This window comes from Pleurodeles waltl, chromosome 5, assembly GCF_031143425.1.
Source record: "Pleurodeles waltl isolate 20211129_DDA chromosome 5, aPleWal1.hap1.20221129, whole genome shotgun sequence".
Classification (NCBI taxonomy): Eukaryota; Metazoa; Chordata; class Amphibia; order Caudata; family Salamandridae; genus Pleurodeles; species Pleurodeles waltl.
The window spans coordinates 806,419,021-806,434,000 of NC_090444.1; the positions used below are offsets into that span (position 1 = coordinate 806,419,021).

The 14,980-nt window shown below is 42.2% G+C and overlaps 1 protein-coding gene across 7 annotated transcripts in view; it reads right to left on the reverse strand.

The window, feature by feature from the left end:
- Nucleotides 1-3,862: 3,862 nt before the first annotated feature.
- LAMA2 (laminin subunit alpha 2) overlaps nucleotides 3,863-14,980 on the reverse strand; it is a 3,379,260-nt gene continuing 3,368,142 nt past the window's right edge. For all 7 annotated transcript variants that reach the window (XM_069234829.1, XM_069234828.1, XM_069234823.1 and 4 more), the window contains 2 exons: nucleotides 7,006-7,228; nucleotides 3,863-4,350 (listed from right to left, as the gene is read on the reverse strand). In XM_069234829.1, the coding sequence (XP_069090930.1) occupies nucleotides 4,193-4,350; nucleotides 7,006-7,228 (381 nt within the window). In that variant the 3' untranslated portion in view covers nucleotides 3,863-4,192. The remainder of the gene's footprint in view (nucleotides 4,351-7,005; nucleotides 7,229-14,980) is intronic.

Here is a 14,980-nt window from a genome sequence, read left to right on the forward strand (position 1 = left end):
CGATTGGCTGATATTGTAGAGTATCAGAAAAGGGAAGGTGTGTTAGAAAAAGCTAAGCAAGTCATTACCTATGTTTTCTTGGTGGAAACAATAGCGGAAAATAAAGCCTTTCAGCAATACGTGTATGAGGAGAGTCAGCAAATCAGGTAATATCTGGCATGGTCAACTAAACTAAAAATAATCAACAGAGAGTATATTAGATTAAAATTCCTAGAAATGGTAGGACGGAATATGAAGAAGGTGCAATAGCAGATGTTTTTATAGGGCATGTTAGAGTCCTGTTTTGAATTGTTTGATTTACCTCTCCTTCCCCTAGCTGCAAAGATGTTCTGGCTCAGAAAATTGAGAAGCCAGAAGTGGCGAAAGCACTTAAAAAATGCTGAATGCAAAATCCATGGGAACTGATGGAATTCCAACTAAGTTTTACAAAATGATAAAAATGTTTGTTAGCGATCTCCTTCGGTTTTTGACAAGGCTGTTTAACCAAATTAAAGGAGGAGTATGACCCCCAACTCTTTCAAGGAATCAGTTTAGTGAGCTTTCTGAAAGACGATAAAAGGGTTCTAGATGCTAATTCATATCACCCTGTTAAGCTGTTAAATGCAGACTATAAACTGTTAATGAAAATATGGGCTGACTGAGTGCCATTTGTGGCGCAAGTTGTTATTCATCAAGATCAATCAGGATTTCTACTGCAAAGGGCATTAGCAGCTCATACTCAGTTTTTTAGTGTAAGCTGTAGACTACTTCTCGAAGAATCAGCAGAAAACAGCTATTGTAATGCTTGGTGCTGAAAAAGCTTTTGATTTGATGAACTGGCAGGCTTTGTTTTTCAGTTTAGATAAGCTTGATCTCCCGGTACAGTTTCTGGAAAGGTTGAAGAACTTCTACTCTGGTGCTGAGGCATGGGTGATTTTTAATGCCAAAGAAGCAGGCAGAGTTAGGATAAAATGAGGAAACAGGCAAGGATGTCCCCTGTCTCCAATTTTGTTTACATTTTTTATCGAATCTTTGGCCATTCAAATTCAGGGGAACAATTTAGTAGCACCCCTGCTGGAAGGTATGTCTCAGATAAAATTATACGCTGAGAATGCAATGTTATACCTAAAAGCAGATAGAGGTAATATTCAGCAGCTCTTTGACACAATTACAGAATACATAAAAGTAGGAGGTTATAAACTGAACACGGCCAAAACAGAATGTCTCTTATTCAATGCATCTAAAGCCAATTCACCATCATGTTTGCAAACACTCTCTCAGCATAGAGCTAGGTATTTAGGGATATATGTGACTAATAATCCTACGGACCTTTTTCAATACAATTATATTGCAACTCTGAATAAAGTCAAAGCTCTATGGGCAAGATGGTCACTAACTTTATTAGGGAGAGTCGTCTAAATTAAAATGTCAATTTTGCCCCTGTTTTTGTTTCTTTTTATTAATCTACCTCTGTCAGTCTCTAGTGCATATTTTCATGAAATTGAGTCAACCATTCGAAAATGTATATAGCAGAATAGGAATCCTAGGGCCAGATGTAGCAAATTTGGAAATTGCAAGTCGCAATTTCCAATGCAGAACGGTGTCTCAGACACCGTATGCGAGTCGGTATGGGGTCGCAGAGACCCACTTCATTAATATTAATGAGGTGGGTCGCAAATTGCAGCCCCATACCGACTATAGGCACTCGCAAACATGGAGGCCTGCTGTAGTCAGCAGACCTCCATGTTCGTGACTGCTTTTAAATAAAGCATTTTTTTTTTTTAAGTGTAGCCCTTTTACTTTAAAGGAAAACGAGCTGCCCTTAAAAAAAAAAAACGAAACCTTTAGTTTCGGTATTTTTTCAGGGCAGGCAGTGGTCCCTTGGACCACTACCTGCCATGAAAAAATTGTTTTGGGTCCATTCACAAAGTGGAAGGGGTCCCATGGGGACCCCTTCCAATTTGCGAGTGGGTTACCATCCACTTGAAGTGGATGGTAACTGCGACACCATTTGCGACCGCATATGCGGTCGCAAATGGTATTGCATGCCACTCCGAATCGCAAATAGGGAGGGAACACCCCTTCCTATTTGCGATTCTGAAATGCATATTGCGAGTCGGTCCCGACTCGCAATATGCATTTCTGCATAGGAAAATGCGATTTGCGAGTCGCAAACGGCAATTTTTGCCGTTTGCGGCTCGCAAATCATTTCCTGCATCTGGCCCCTAGTGTCATAATGCCAATAATAGAATTGGAGGTTGAACAAGGGGGTTTGGCGCTTCCCCATATCAAGACTTACTATTAGGCGGATCTCTTCAATAATCTTATAAGGCTCTCTATCATAGACTCTGGACTTGATTGTTTTTTTGCTGAATCCTATGGAAAAGGAAAGTGCAGTCCAAACTCCTGGTCTTCCTTATGGCTGCAACATTACCTAAAAAATTAGGTATAAAATTCTATGGGGCATATTTATACTCGGTTGTGCCATTTTAGCATCATTTATTTTGACGCTAAATTGGTGCAAACCTAATGCCATATTTATACTTTGATGCTAGACCCGTCTGGTGTCAAAATATAGGGCTTAGCGCCAATTTGTGGATGTTGCAAACTATCTTGCACTAATTAGCGTTCCCCTCCACAATTTGGTGCTATCCACCTAACGCCTTATCTATGCTACGCGCAAAAATGACACGCACGGTGTAGGCAGACACAAATAATGGTGCTAAGCCTGGTTAGCACCATTATTTAACACCTGGGTCTGACCAGGCACTAGGGGACCTGTGGGCCCATTTCCATGGCTAAGCACCATAGAATGGGCCCACAAGTGCCCACCGCAAGCCCCAGCAACACCTCCACCCACACCAGAGGATGGGGGACTCCATCACAGGTAAGTAGGGTAAGTATGGGTAAGTATTTATTATTTTTTTTCAAAGTGCCATTGGGGGGGCCTGACATGGGGCCCCCTGTAAGGCACTGGGTGCAGTGGCCATGCCCATGGGACACCGGTCCACTGTGCTGGCCATTGGGGTGGTGGGCATGACTCCTGTCTTTTAGAAGACAGGAGTCATGTGTTATGATGGTTGTGCATCAGGAAATGACGCTAGGCTGGTTAGAGGCATTTTTTGCCTCTAACCAGCCTAGCGTCCTTTCATGAGGCTAAGCCCCCTTCACTCCTAATGCCACCCACACCCGGCGATAGTGCAGTTTTGCGGCAAAAAGTATACATATGGGCCTAAGTTTATTTGCACAATGACTACAGGCTGTTTTTAAGCAATGGGACATTCCTCCATGTCATGACTGCACTCAACTTGAGGATACACACACATGTGAGGGATGATGGTCTTGCAATCTATTCTATCTCGGTGGGAAGAGAAGGGCTTTAGGAAATTGGGCGATTTTTTGTAGGCTCAACTGTAATATCATGGGATCAAGTTACCCAGTCCTTTGGTAATGGCACTCTAGAGTTACAAATAATGTATCTGACTTACACTGGATAGGATTGTGGTCCCTGTTTGGACAATGTGCATACCTCTGCCAACTAGAGATCCAATTTCTAACAAGCACCTTTCTGGGAACACAAACACGGGACCTGTGAACATGTTGCCAGCTGTACAGTGCTAATGCACGCCGGTGGTTACAATACTGGGACCTGCCATGAATTTTATGGGACTAGGACTTTTATTTCATCATCAGAAGAGAAAGTAAAGAACACTGTGAAAAAGGGAAAACACAACAATGAAAAAAACAGCAGTAAGAGTGAAATAGAGTCAGGAAGAGTAGGGTGGTGGAAGAAAGAGGCATAAGGTGACATCAGGATTAGTCGATGTTGGTATTTAGCAATCCGGTTATTTTGCAGTACCAGTGGTGTGCTCATGAAAACAACTTTGAGCCCATACATTTATTTTATTATTATTATTTTGTTTGGCAATTTAAGCACTCTCTAAACAGACATTTTCTTGTAAGAATTAGACTCTGACTTCTTCAGCATGCACAGAGACAGCAAAAAAGAACTGCAGTAAGATGATAATCTTTATTGGTTTGTTGGGGAATATTCACTGTTTTTGTTGCTTAATCCTTATCAATAAGTAGTACCGTTGGTTCTTTCAACACACTGTTATGTGTCAATCCATGCACCATGCACTGATAAATATGCTTGTTTGATTGGCTGGGAATAAACATTCCAAAAGAACCAGCTGCTTTTGTGAGAGAGCTTTCATGCAGCAGGACACGTCAGAGGCTGGACTCCAATGAGCTCAAGAGCTTTGGTAAAATTGATTTCCTGAGGTTTGCCCGTTCCCTTGGTAAGCTTCAAGACTCGAATGCACCCTTTAAAACGTGCGGCAGTCTTAAAGCCGAACTGATTCAGGCCATCTGAGAAAGAAACCAAATGAAATGAGTTACAAAAACACACATCCACATCTCTCTCCCATTTTAAACCTTCAACTTCTCCTAGCAAATATTCTGTCAATAAGATCTTCCTTTTGGAATCTGGACCAATCATTTGAACAAGGTATACAACATTGTCTTTAAATAGAAATATGTCCGAATGTAATGCCCTTTATAAGGTTCATTAGTTTATCATGAGTAAAACTCTTCTGTTCCTGAGCCCTAATTCAGCTGTCTGTTCGTGTTTGGGAACTACAGCATTTTGGAGGCTAGCAAAATGTTTTATGTTACTCATAAGGGGTGCATTGTCGTAGTCAAACAGAATTAACAATTGTCCTAAAGAGGTTAGCCGTCAAGAGTAAATGAGCAAAATTTATCAGTTTCTTCAGCATTTTTACAGGGTTATAAACAGGGGTCTTGAACATCGTATTATCTAAGTGCTCTAACTATGTTGCAAACAGCACAGCAAAACTATTGTTATAGTAAATAATACTTTTCTGTGACAGCTCAGATTTGTCTCTAATTGGAGGCTCGTGGTCACCATGTTTTACTCTGGGGCAATTAGAGGGCACCGTACAAACTAATAATCGTACCAAAAATATACTTCGTGTTGTATTCCCAGGCCTTCATACACAGAGACCTCGTATGAACAAAAATTGTCTTACATAAAACACACTTTTTGTATTGCCCTTTGCTCATTACTCACCGTGAGTTTGTTTATTTTGGCATGCATGCGACTTTTAACTTTTAATTAAATGTATGACCCTATACAATTTGAAGAAGTAAATTGAGTGTCTGTCAAGTCCAACACATAACGTACACAATATACAAACGACAAAAGGCAGACTTTCCTTACCCTCTCAACATTATGTTCAATTATGTTTCAATAATACCCATATTTTTCCACTGAAAATGGGCATTGGTCACAGCACTATTATGAACTCGCTGTAATACAACATGAAAATGCCCTGTACTGGAGAAGAAGGTGGACACTCTTAGAAGAAGAACGGATTGCCAATGGTGCCTGATCTCAAAGTTCCAAAGTGATGATTTGAGAACAGAGAGCCTGACACTGTCCCAGATAGAACAGATCACGTACATCTGAATGAATGGCACAGAGACAAACATTGTCACAGAGTATAACACGTGAGACGAGAACTATAAATAACAAGCCAATGCACCGATAAAGCAGAGGGCTCCAACAGCGACATGAACTTAATCCTTAAACAAACAACAAAGTGAAGGAAATAATATCCAAAGTAATCTCTGCCACAGGTGATTGCTTGGTATCGCATTCCAGTCTATTATTTTTTGCCTATAATGCCGCTCTGGAAAGAGACCTGCTACGGGCAAATTGGCATTGGTCATGCTTCTACAGGAACAGTGCAGCACCAATCTACCAGGTAAAGAGCTCTCCAGATGAAAACACTAGCAACCCCACGCCGGTTTCAGCATACTTAGGGCTCAGCAGTGTGGTATAGCTAAACTCCTGTGGCACATTTTGAGCAAGGAACCCACATCTGTGTGAAGTTGGTGCACTCGTGTTTCCGCTTTAGATCTGCATAGAATTCAGTCTTTTTGGCAACTTTCAAAAATCACCATGATAGGGATGAATTGTTATATTACATCCTACTGTTGTGTACGTATATGATTGTTTGGACAGCAGACAGTCTGTGAAAGTACCTATATAGGGCACGTGTTTTGTAGATGCATTGTACAAAGACGCTGTTGTAAGAAGGTTGAATTTTTTTTTAAAATACAATAAATATGTGGGTTAACTTTAAGACACAAAAAACAATATAGATACAGGCCCAGATCTGCTAACACTGCACTGCATTTTCTTTTGTAATGCAAACCCATTGTAATGTGTTACGCTGGGATTTACTATCCAACATATACCAGAATGTTGCGCTGGATAGTGCGTCAAAGAACAAAAATTGCATTGTGCGTTCCTTTGCATCAAGGGGGCTTTCCGTGGGTGGGACATGGGTGTTCCCATGCAACAATACATGAGATTCGATGCAAACCTTACGCCTCCTCGAGTAAGGCATAACAAGAAGAAATGTTTTCATTTCGCTTTATTTTTCCTACTTTGCCTGCGTGCTGCATTTTACAGCAAACACACAAATCTGGAAAAGCATTACAGGCTAGTTTGTGTACTGGAAGGATCTTCTTCCAGTGCAATAACTATTTCTTACTGAGGCACACATCCTTGCACTATGGCACCAAGGTGTGTGTTGGTGCATAGCCGCATTAAGTCCACCAGGACAAGGAAAGGAAAGATGAAAACAGTGCCACATCTTAATAGATATGCGCTGTCCTGCTCTCTCCCTTTCATGCAGTGCAGCAACAGAAGTTGCAACTATGTTGTGTGACATTTCATAAATCTGGGCCATAATGTTCTGCCTTAGTTTAGTTATCTGATCTCATGTGAAGGCTTGTCACATTGGTTTACTTGTTGCTGATTGTGCTACATACTGATTCTTGTCCGTGTAAAATATTTTCTGAATTTGTCCTTATATCATGAAGTATGCATGCTCATTAACTGTAGTTTGAAATGGGTAATTCTCTTTTATTTTTAGAAATGAGGATGTTTAGGTTCTATATCTAACTAACTAATACTGCGTTGATTGAACTCACCTGGATAGCCACCAACATAGACTGGGTCACTGGTGTCTGCAGAAGCTGAAGATGCAACTTCGCTTTCCCCCTCTAGTTTGTTGTCATCCACAGTCAGTTCCAGGCGGTGTTTGATCTTGTTTGCTGTCACCTTGTGCCATTTCCCATCACACAAACTTCCTGGAACATCAGGCTCATAAGTGGCGGAAAACTGTCCTGCACCATTATTCGCATGGAACAGAAGCTGAAGAAATACATGTTTAAATAAATCATTTTTCTGATAACATATGTTAGAATTTTGCAACACATATTTGGGTACATAAAATTATCTGTATTGCATGGGGAATTATAATGGCCCGTGCTATATTTGCAAAACAGTTTGGTATTACAGAAAGAATACACAAGGGTTGATCTTTAATATAAAATGTCAAGGGGCATAATTATCTACCACACAATCCATGAGGTGAATCACTGATCTGATAGAGATTCATGCGCTGTCGACATGTAGCGCTCCCACATGCGCTTTTGCATGTTATAAAAATTTAACTATATCACATGACAGCTCAAATTGTTCCCAATGCCAGGGGGTCAGCTAATGTCTTCCTGAAATACTTATTTAAGAACAAAGGCCCATATTTATACTTTTTGACGCAAACCAGCGCCAGCGCTGGTTTGCGTCAAAAAATTTACTGCCGGCTAACGCCATTCCTACGCGCCAGGCGGGCGCCTTATTTAAGGATTGACATTAGCCAGTGAAGGGAAAAATGGGGGCTGTGCGTCAAAAAATGGTGCAAGTCAGGTTTAAGTCAAAATTCATGGCTCAAACCGGACTTGCCCCATTTTTTGACTCACAAACCCCATTGAAATGACTCCTGTCTTAGCACAGACAGGAGTCATGCCCCCTTACCCAATGGCCATGCCCAGGGGGCTGCTGTCCCCTGGGCATGGCCATTGGGCACAGTGGCATGTAGGGGGGCCCAAGTTTAAAAAAATAAAAAAATTATACTTACCCCAACTTACCTGTACTTACCTTGGATGGGTCCCCCCATCCATGAGTGTCCTCCAGGGGTGGGCGAGGGTGGCAGGGGGTGTCCGTGGGGGCAGAGAAGGACACCTCTGGACTGCTTCCATTGTCAGAGACCATGGAAGTGGGCCCACATGTCCCTTAACACCTGCCCTCACCCATGCGTTAAAAAACGGCGCACATCAGGCTGTGTGCCGTTTTTTAAGGAACCCCCCCCCCTCCTGTGTGTCAAAATGACACAGGAGTATAAATAAGGCGCACAGGCCTTAAAGTCATTTTTTGGTTGAGAACACCTACCTTGAATGTCATTAACACAAGGCGGTTTGCCGCATCCAGAAAATGATGCACATGGAGGGATTTTGACATTCGCGGGGTCGGGCGTCATTGTATATACATGGGGCAAGGTTTGCACCCAATGTGCATCAAAAGTTTTGACGCACATTCGGCACAGGCAGAGTATTAATATGCCCTGAAATGAATCACATTGTAAAGATCTCAGGTTTTCAAAATAAAAGGATTACAAATAAATAAGACGCCATTCTCCATGATGAGAGTCTTTATCAGTAATTTCTGGATACTTCACTCAGTCACAGCCAAGGATATATGTTTACAGAGGTGTATATATAAGAGAAGAACAATTTTTCCTTCAAAATGATTCCCCCAAAAAATGTAATACAGACAGAAGAGTTGCTGAAAGCAGCAGGTTCAAAAGTCGAAAAATTAATTGATACAATTTATCTTATTTTATTATAAAAAATAAACTGTAAAACTCTGTTTTTATCTGTACATCTGACCCTAAACTATAAATATGCTGAGACTTTATGTCGGTCTGCAGGAGCGTCCATCATAGATACCTGCGTAGAATTAGGGGTTGCGTGTATACTGTTTGACACTAGGGAATGGCAAAAGTAAAAGCATAGCAAAATTAAGAGGCATATTTATAGGACCCTACCGCCACCTTGTGCCACATTAACGTCATTTACTTTGACGTTAATGTGACCCAACTTGGCCAAAATCTCCGCACCATATTTACAGGGTGGTGCAATGCCTTGCACCACCCTGTAACCTTTTGGGCCTGATTTATACTTTTTTAGCACCACATGTGCATCATTTTTTGACACAAAAGCGGAGCAAACTTACAAAATATAGTTGAAATTTGAAAGTTTGCGCCACTTTTGCGTAAAAATATGATGCACATGCAGCACTAAAAAAGTAGAAATCAGGCTCTTTGTGCTACATCATGCCTGCGCCAGTCATAATGTATGCAAAAGGGGCGCTCCCCCATTAGAGGAGCTGGTAAAATGGTGGAAGGAAATCTATTGGATTTCCTTGCGCCATTTATTACGGCACTTTTAACACCTGGTTAAGAGCAGGCGCTAAAAGGGGGCATCCATTCTTTCAAATAGGCCCCTATGTACTCTGCAAGAGTAGCGACAAACGGTTGGCGCTACTCCTGCAGAGTACATCAATAGAATCATAAAAACTGACTCTATTGCCCCCTACCCTGCGCCATGGTGCAGCGTATTTTAAATATGGCGCACACATGGTGGCGATAGCGGGATTCTAAGGGGCCCAGGAAACGTGGCGCTGCACTCAGTGCAGTGCCACTTTCCATAAATCTGCCCCCTAGTGTTTTCTGGTTCCTACTGAAAATGGTGCTTTATTTTTAGTGATTTTCTTTATCATTTATACTCAGTATTACCTGAAAACCAGAAACACTATTCATATTGACAACATACTGATAATCTGTCTTTAATTGCTATATCTATACAAAACTTTGTAGACTTATCCTTTCCATTTCTTTTCAAACCATAACAAATTATTAACATTGTATATCACTCTATACGTCAATCTGAATAATTCTCATGCAGTCCACAATTCTCGTTTCAACTTGGCATATGTAGGATATGCAACAATGCAAACGTTAAAGGAGTTTAATTGTTTGGAGTATTTGTCAACATTTTGTACGTTTGAGTAATAGGGAAAGTTTGTATCAGATTCATTGCTGACCTCAAGAAACGCAGTGTCGTTGACTTGGCTTACTATTTGATGATGAACAATCATTTGTGGGTAAAGATATTGAAGACACATGGCCATTAACAGCCTTCTTTCTTTATGCAAAGCATTTTTTATTGAGTTCGCCTTTGTTTTACAGGAGATGGAGTCCCTCTGGCGGTGGTCAGTTCTCAAGGGATCTTTATTCATTCTAAAACAGAGAATGATGCTAAGGACTTAATTTAGATTTTGGTGGATGAGATACTCCGTCATAAACATGACAGGTGTCCATCCTCTGTATTACAAGTGTACTATAGCCTATGGCACCTGTAATAAGGCAGATGGGCAATCATATACGTTTTCATTGCGTATACCATCCCAAAAACTTTACAAAGGGCACTTGGGGACAGATTTAGAAGGCCCTAGTGCCACCGGAGTGTCCCCTTTGGTGACGCTCCGGTGGCGCTGTGCACTACGCCATATTTAGAAGGTGAAGTTAAGCCACTTTATGTGGCATAACGCCACCTTGCAAGTATGGCCCTTTCACACGCAGCACTTTGCGTGGAAGGGGCGTTCATTGGGTGTTGCTGTGAGCGTTCCACAGAAACACTTATTGCTTTTTGACACTGCCCCAGATTTACGAGGAATCGTAAATCTGTGGCAGGGCCAAAATCTAATAACACCTCAGGGGTGGCGTTAGCATGGTGCAACAAGGAGAAATGCTTTAATTTCTTCTCGTTATTTGCTCTTTCTATGAATGCTGCATTCTGCAGCACACATAGAAAGAGCAACTCGCTATTAAAGATTGTTTTTCTGCAGTAAAGTACCCCTTCCTACACAAAAACAATCTCCCTGGCAATGTAGCCATCCTTGCACCATGGCGCAAGTGTGGCTGCGTTGGTGCTCATTAGCAGATTTAGCGCTGGCGCAGCGGGAAACATGGGGGTGCACCGTAGTATACGGCGCATCCCTGCAATCTGAAAATGACAGAGCGCAGTGCTGCTAAATGTGGCACAGCTTTGCTCTCTATCATTTTCTAGTAAATCTGGGCCTAATTACCTCATCTAAATTAGTTTGTATTTTCAAACTTCACTTTGACTAAGGTATTTCAGCTTGATTCAACCTGGAAGCCTGCTGCATTGCTGTGACGATTCTGGAATTAACTTCAGTTTTAAGATATTTTTCCCTACTAGTTTTGCCTATTATTGGTTTCTTCAACTGGTTTTTCCTGACTCCTTCATAATATTACAATTCACAATTTTATACAAAATGTGTATTTGAAACCGGAGTCTGTATTCTAATACCATATGTTAACTGATCTGTAACTTTTGGGTTAGGCTTGGGACAGTGGATAACCACTGCACTGCTCGATAGAATCTTTTGCCCTTACATCAGTCTCAGTTTCTGAAGTAAAGGTGGCCAGACTCCCCAACCTGGTGGTCAAGTTTTGAAACGTCTCTTGGTAGCCAGCCAGTTATCCAACAATGCCCCTGGTTTGATCGCTAACCATCTTTTCTCCAACGGCCATGAAAATAACAGGGACCATATCTGACTTACTGGCTGGGTCTGCTGCAGGATTGGGATGGTATTTGCCGATTGAGAATCTCCTTCTTATGGCTGACAGCTGCATCCCCAGCCTAGAAGCAGCATGATTAGCACCCTCCCTCGCTGCCTTGGAGACACCACTGAGTGGAAACTGAAAGTTTCCTATCTCTTTCACCAAGAGGCCTTAAATCACACCCTGTGGCCTGGTGGGCCTGATTTATACTTTTTTAGCACCACATGTGCGTCATTTTTTGACACAAAAGCGGAGCAAACTTACAAAATATAGTTGAAATTTGGAAGTTTGCGCCACTTTTGCGTAAAAATATGATGCACATGCAGCACTAAAAAAGTAGAAATCAGGCTCTTTGTGCTACATCATGCCTGCGCCAGTCATAATGTATGCAAAAGGGGCGCTCCCCCATTAGAGGAGCTGGTAAAATGGTGGAAGGAAATCTATTGGATTTCCTTGCGCCATTTATTATGGCACTTTTAACACCTGGTTAAGAGCAGGCGCTAAAAGGGGGCATCCATTCTTTCAAATAGGCCCCTATGTACTCTGCAAGATTAGCGACAAACAGTTGGCGCTACTCCTGCAGAGTACATCAATAGAATCATAAAAACTGACTCTATTGCCCCCTACCCTGCGCCATGGTGCAGCGTATTTTAAATATGGCGCACACATGGTGGCGATAGCGGGATTCTAAGGGACCCAGGAAATGTGGCGCTGCACTCAGTGCAGTGCCACTTTCCATAATCTTCCCCCTAGTGTTTTCTGGTTCCTACTGAAAATGGTGCTTTATTTTTAGTGATTTTCTTTATCATTTATACTCAGTATTACCTGAAAACCAGAAACACTATTCATATTGACAACATACTGATAATCTGTCTTTAATTGCTATATCTATACAAAACTTTGTAGACTTATCCTTTCCATTTCTTTTCAAACCATAACAAATTATTAACATTGTATATCACTCTATACGTCAATCTGAATAATTCTCATGCAGTCCACAATTCTCGTTTCAACTTGGCATATGTAGGATATGCAACAATGCAAACGTTAAAGGAGTTTAATTGTTTGGAGTATTTGTCAACATTTTGTACGTTTGAGTAATAGGGAAAGTTTGTATCAGATTCATTGCTGACCTCAAGAAACGCAGTGTTGTTGACTTGGCTTACTATTTGATGATGAAAATTCATTTGTGGGTAAAGATATTGAAGACACATGGCCATTAACAGCCTTCTTTCTTTATGCAAAGCATTTTTTATTGAGTTCGCCTTTGTTTTATAGGAGATGGAGTCCCTCTGGCGGTGGTCAGTTCTCAAGGGATCTTTATTCATTCTAAAACAGAAAATGATGCTAAGGACTTAATTTAGATTTTGGTGGATGAGATACTCCGTCATAAACATGACAGGTGTCCATCCTCTGTATTACAAGTGTACTATAGCCTATGGCACCTGTAATAAGGCAGATGGGCAATCATATACGTTTTCATTGCGTATACCATCCCAAAAACTTTACAAAGGGCACTTGGGGACAGATTTAGAAGGCCCTAGTGCCACCGGAGTGTCCCCTTTGGTGACGCTCCGGTGGCGCTGTGCGTTACGCCATATTTAGAAGGTGAAGTTAAGCCACTTTATGTGGCGTAACGCCACCTTGCAAGTATGCCCCTTTCACTCGCAGCACTTTGCGTGGAAGGGGCGTTCATTGGGTGTTGCTGTGAGCGTTCCACAGAAACACTTATTGCTTTTTGACACTGCCCCAGATTTACGAGGAATCGTACATCTGTGGCAGGGCCAAAATCTAACACCACCTCAGGGGTGGCGTTAGCATGGTGCAACAAGGAGAAATGCTTTAATTTCTTCTCGTTATTTGCTCTTTCTATGAATGCTGCATTCTGCAGCACACAAAGAAAGAGCAACTCGCTATTAAAGATTGTTTTTCAGCAGTAAAGTACCCCTTCCTGCACAAAAACAATCTCCCTGGCAATGTAGCCATCCTTGCACCATGGCGCAAGTGTGGCTGCGTTGGTGCTCATTAGCAGATTTAGCGCTGGCGCAGCGGGAAACATGGGGGTGCACCGTAGTATACGGCGCATCCCTGCAATCTGAAAATGACAGAGCGCGGTGCTGCTAAATGTGGCACAGCTTTGCTCTCTATCATTTTCTAGTAAATCTGGGCCTAATTACCTCATCTAAATTAGTTTGTATTTTCAAACTTCACTTTGACTAAGGTATTTCAGCTTGCTTCAACCTGGAAGCCTGCTGCATTGCTGTGACGATTCTGGAATTAACTTCAGTTTTAAGATATTTTTCCCTACTAGTTTTGCCTATTATTGGTTTCTTCAACTGGTTTTTCCTGACTCCTTCATAATATTACAATTCACAATTTTATACAAAATGTGTATTTGAAACCGGAGTCTGTATTATAATACCATATGTTAACTGATCTGTAACTTTTGGGTTAGGCTTGGGACAGTGGATAACCACTGCACTGCTCGATAGAATCTTTTGCCCTTACATCAGTCTCAGTTTCTGAAGTAAAGGTGGCCAGACTCCCCAACCTGGTGGTCAAGTTTTGAAACGTCTCTTGGTAGCCAGCCAGTTATCCAACAATGCCCCTGGTTTGATCGCTAACCATCTTTTCTCCAACGGCCATGAAAATAACAGGGACCATATCTGACTTACTGGCTGGGTCTGCTGCAGGATTGGGATGGTATTTGCCGATTGAGAATCTCCTTCTTATGGCTGACAGCTGCATCCCCAGCCTAGAAGCAGCATGATTAGCACCCTCCCTCGCTACCTTGGAGACACCACTGAGTGGAAACTGAAAGTTTCCTATCTCTTTCACCAAGAGGCCTTAAATCACACCCTGTGGCCTGGACCTGGCTCACAGGGGTGTTCCGGGGATACAGCCAGCACAGTAGATTAGCTATTTCCAACAAGCCCTATGCCTGTGACTCAGACTCCTTCCCTGGAAAAGCCCCAACTGCCACCCTAGGGGAGATGATGCCCATATGCTGTCTGGAGCCCATGGAAAGAGCTGAACAGGTTACATGGACCGCAGTACTCAATGCAGTTGTCCGTGGACTGATTCCGCATCGAAGGGGGATCCTGACAGAGATAACATCATTCCGGGCCCCAGCAGAAGCATCCTACATCCAAAGGTTTCACCTTCACCGGCAGGCAGCACATGTACACACTGGGATGAGGCTGAAGGCCACCACCACAACAAAGCATGTTGGGGAGAAGCCTATTCGAGCTCCCTTCTGCTCCCGGATGGGGGTGCTCCCCCTTCTCGTGAGGGGGGCTCCAGCATTGAGTTATGACATAGATTCTTCCTTTTTAGCTCTGCATCCGCCCTCCTGTTAGACCTGGCATCTTTCGGGGTGTTTCCTATGTCTTTTTGCCTTCTGACCTCCTGTTCTTCTC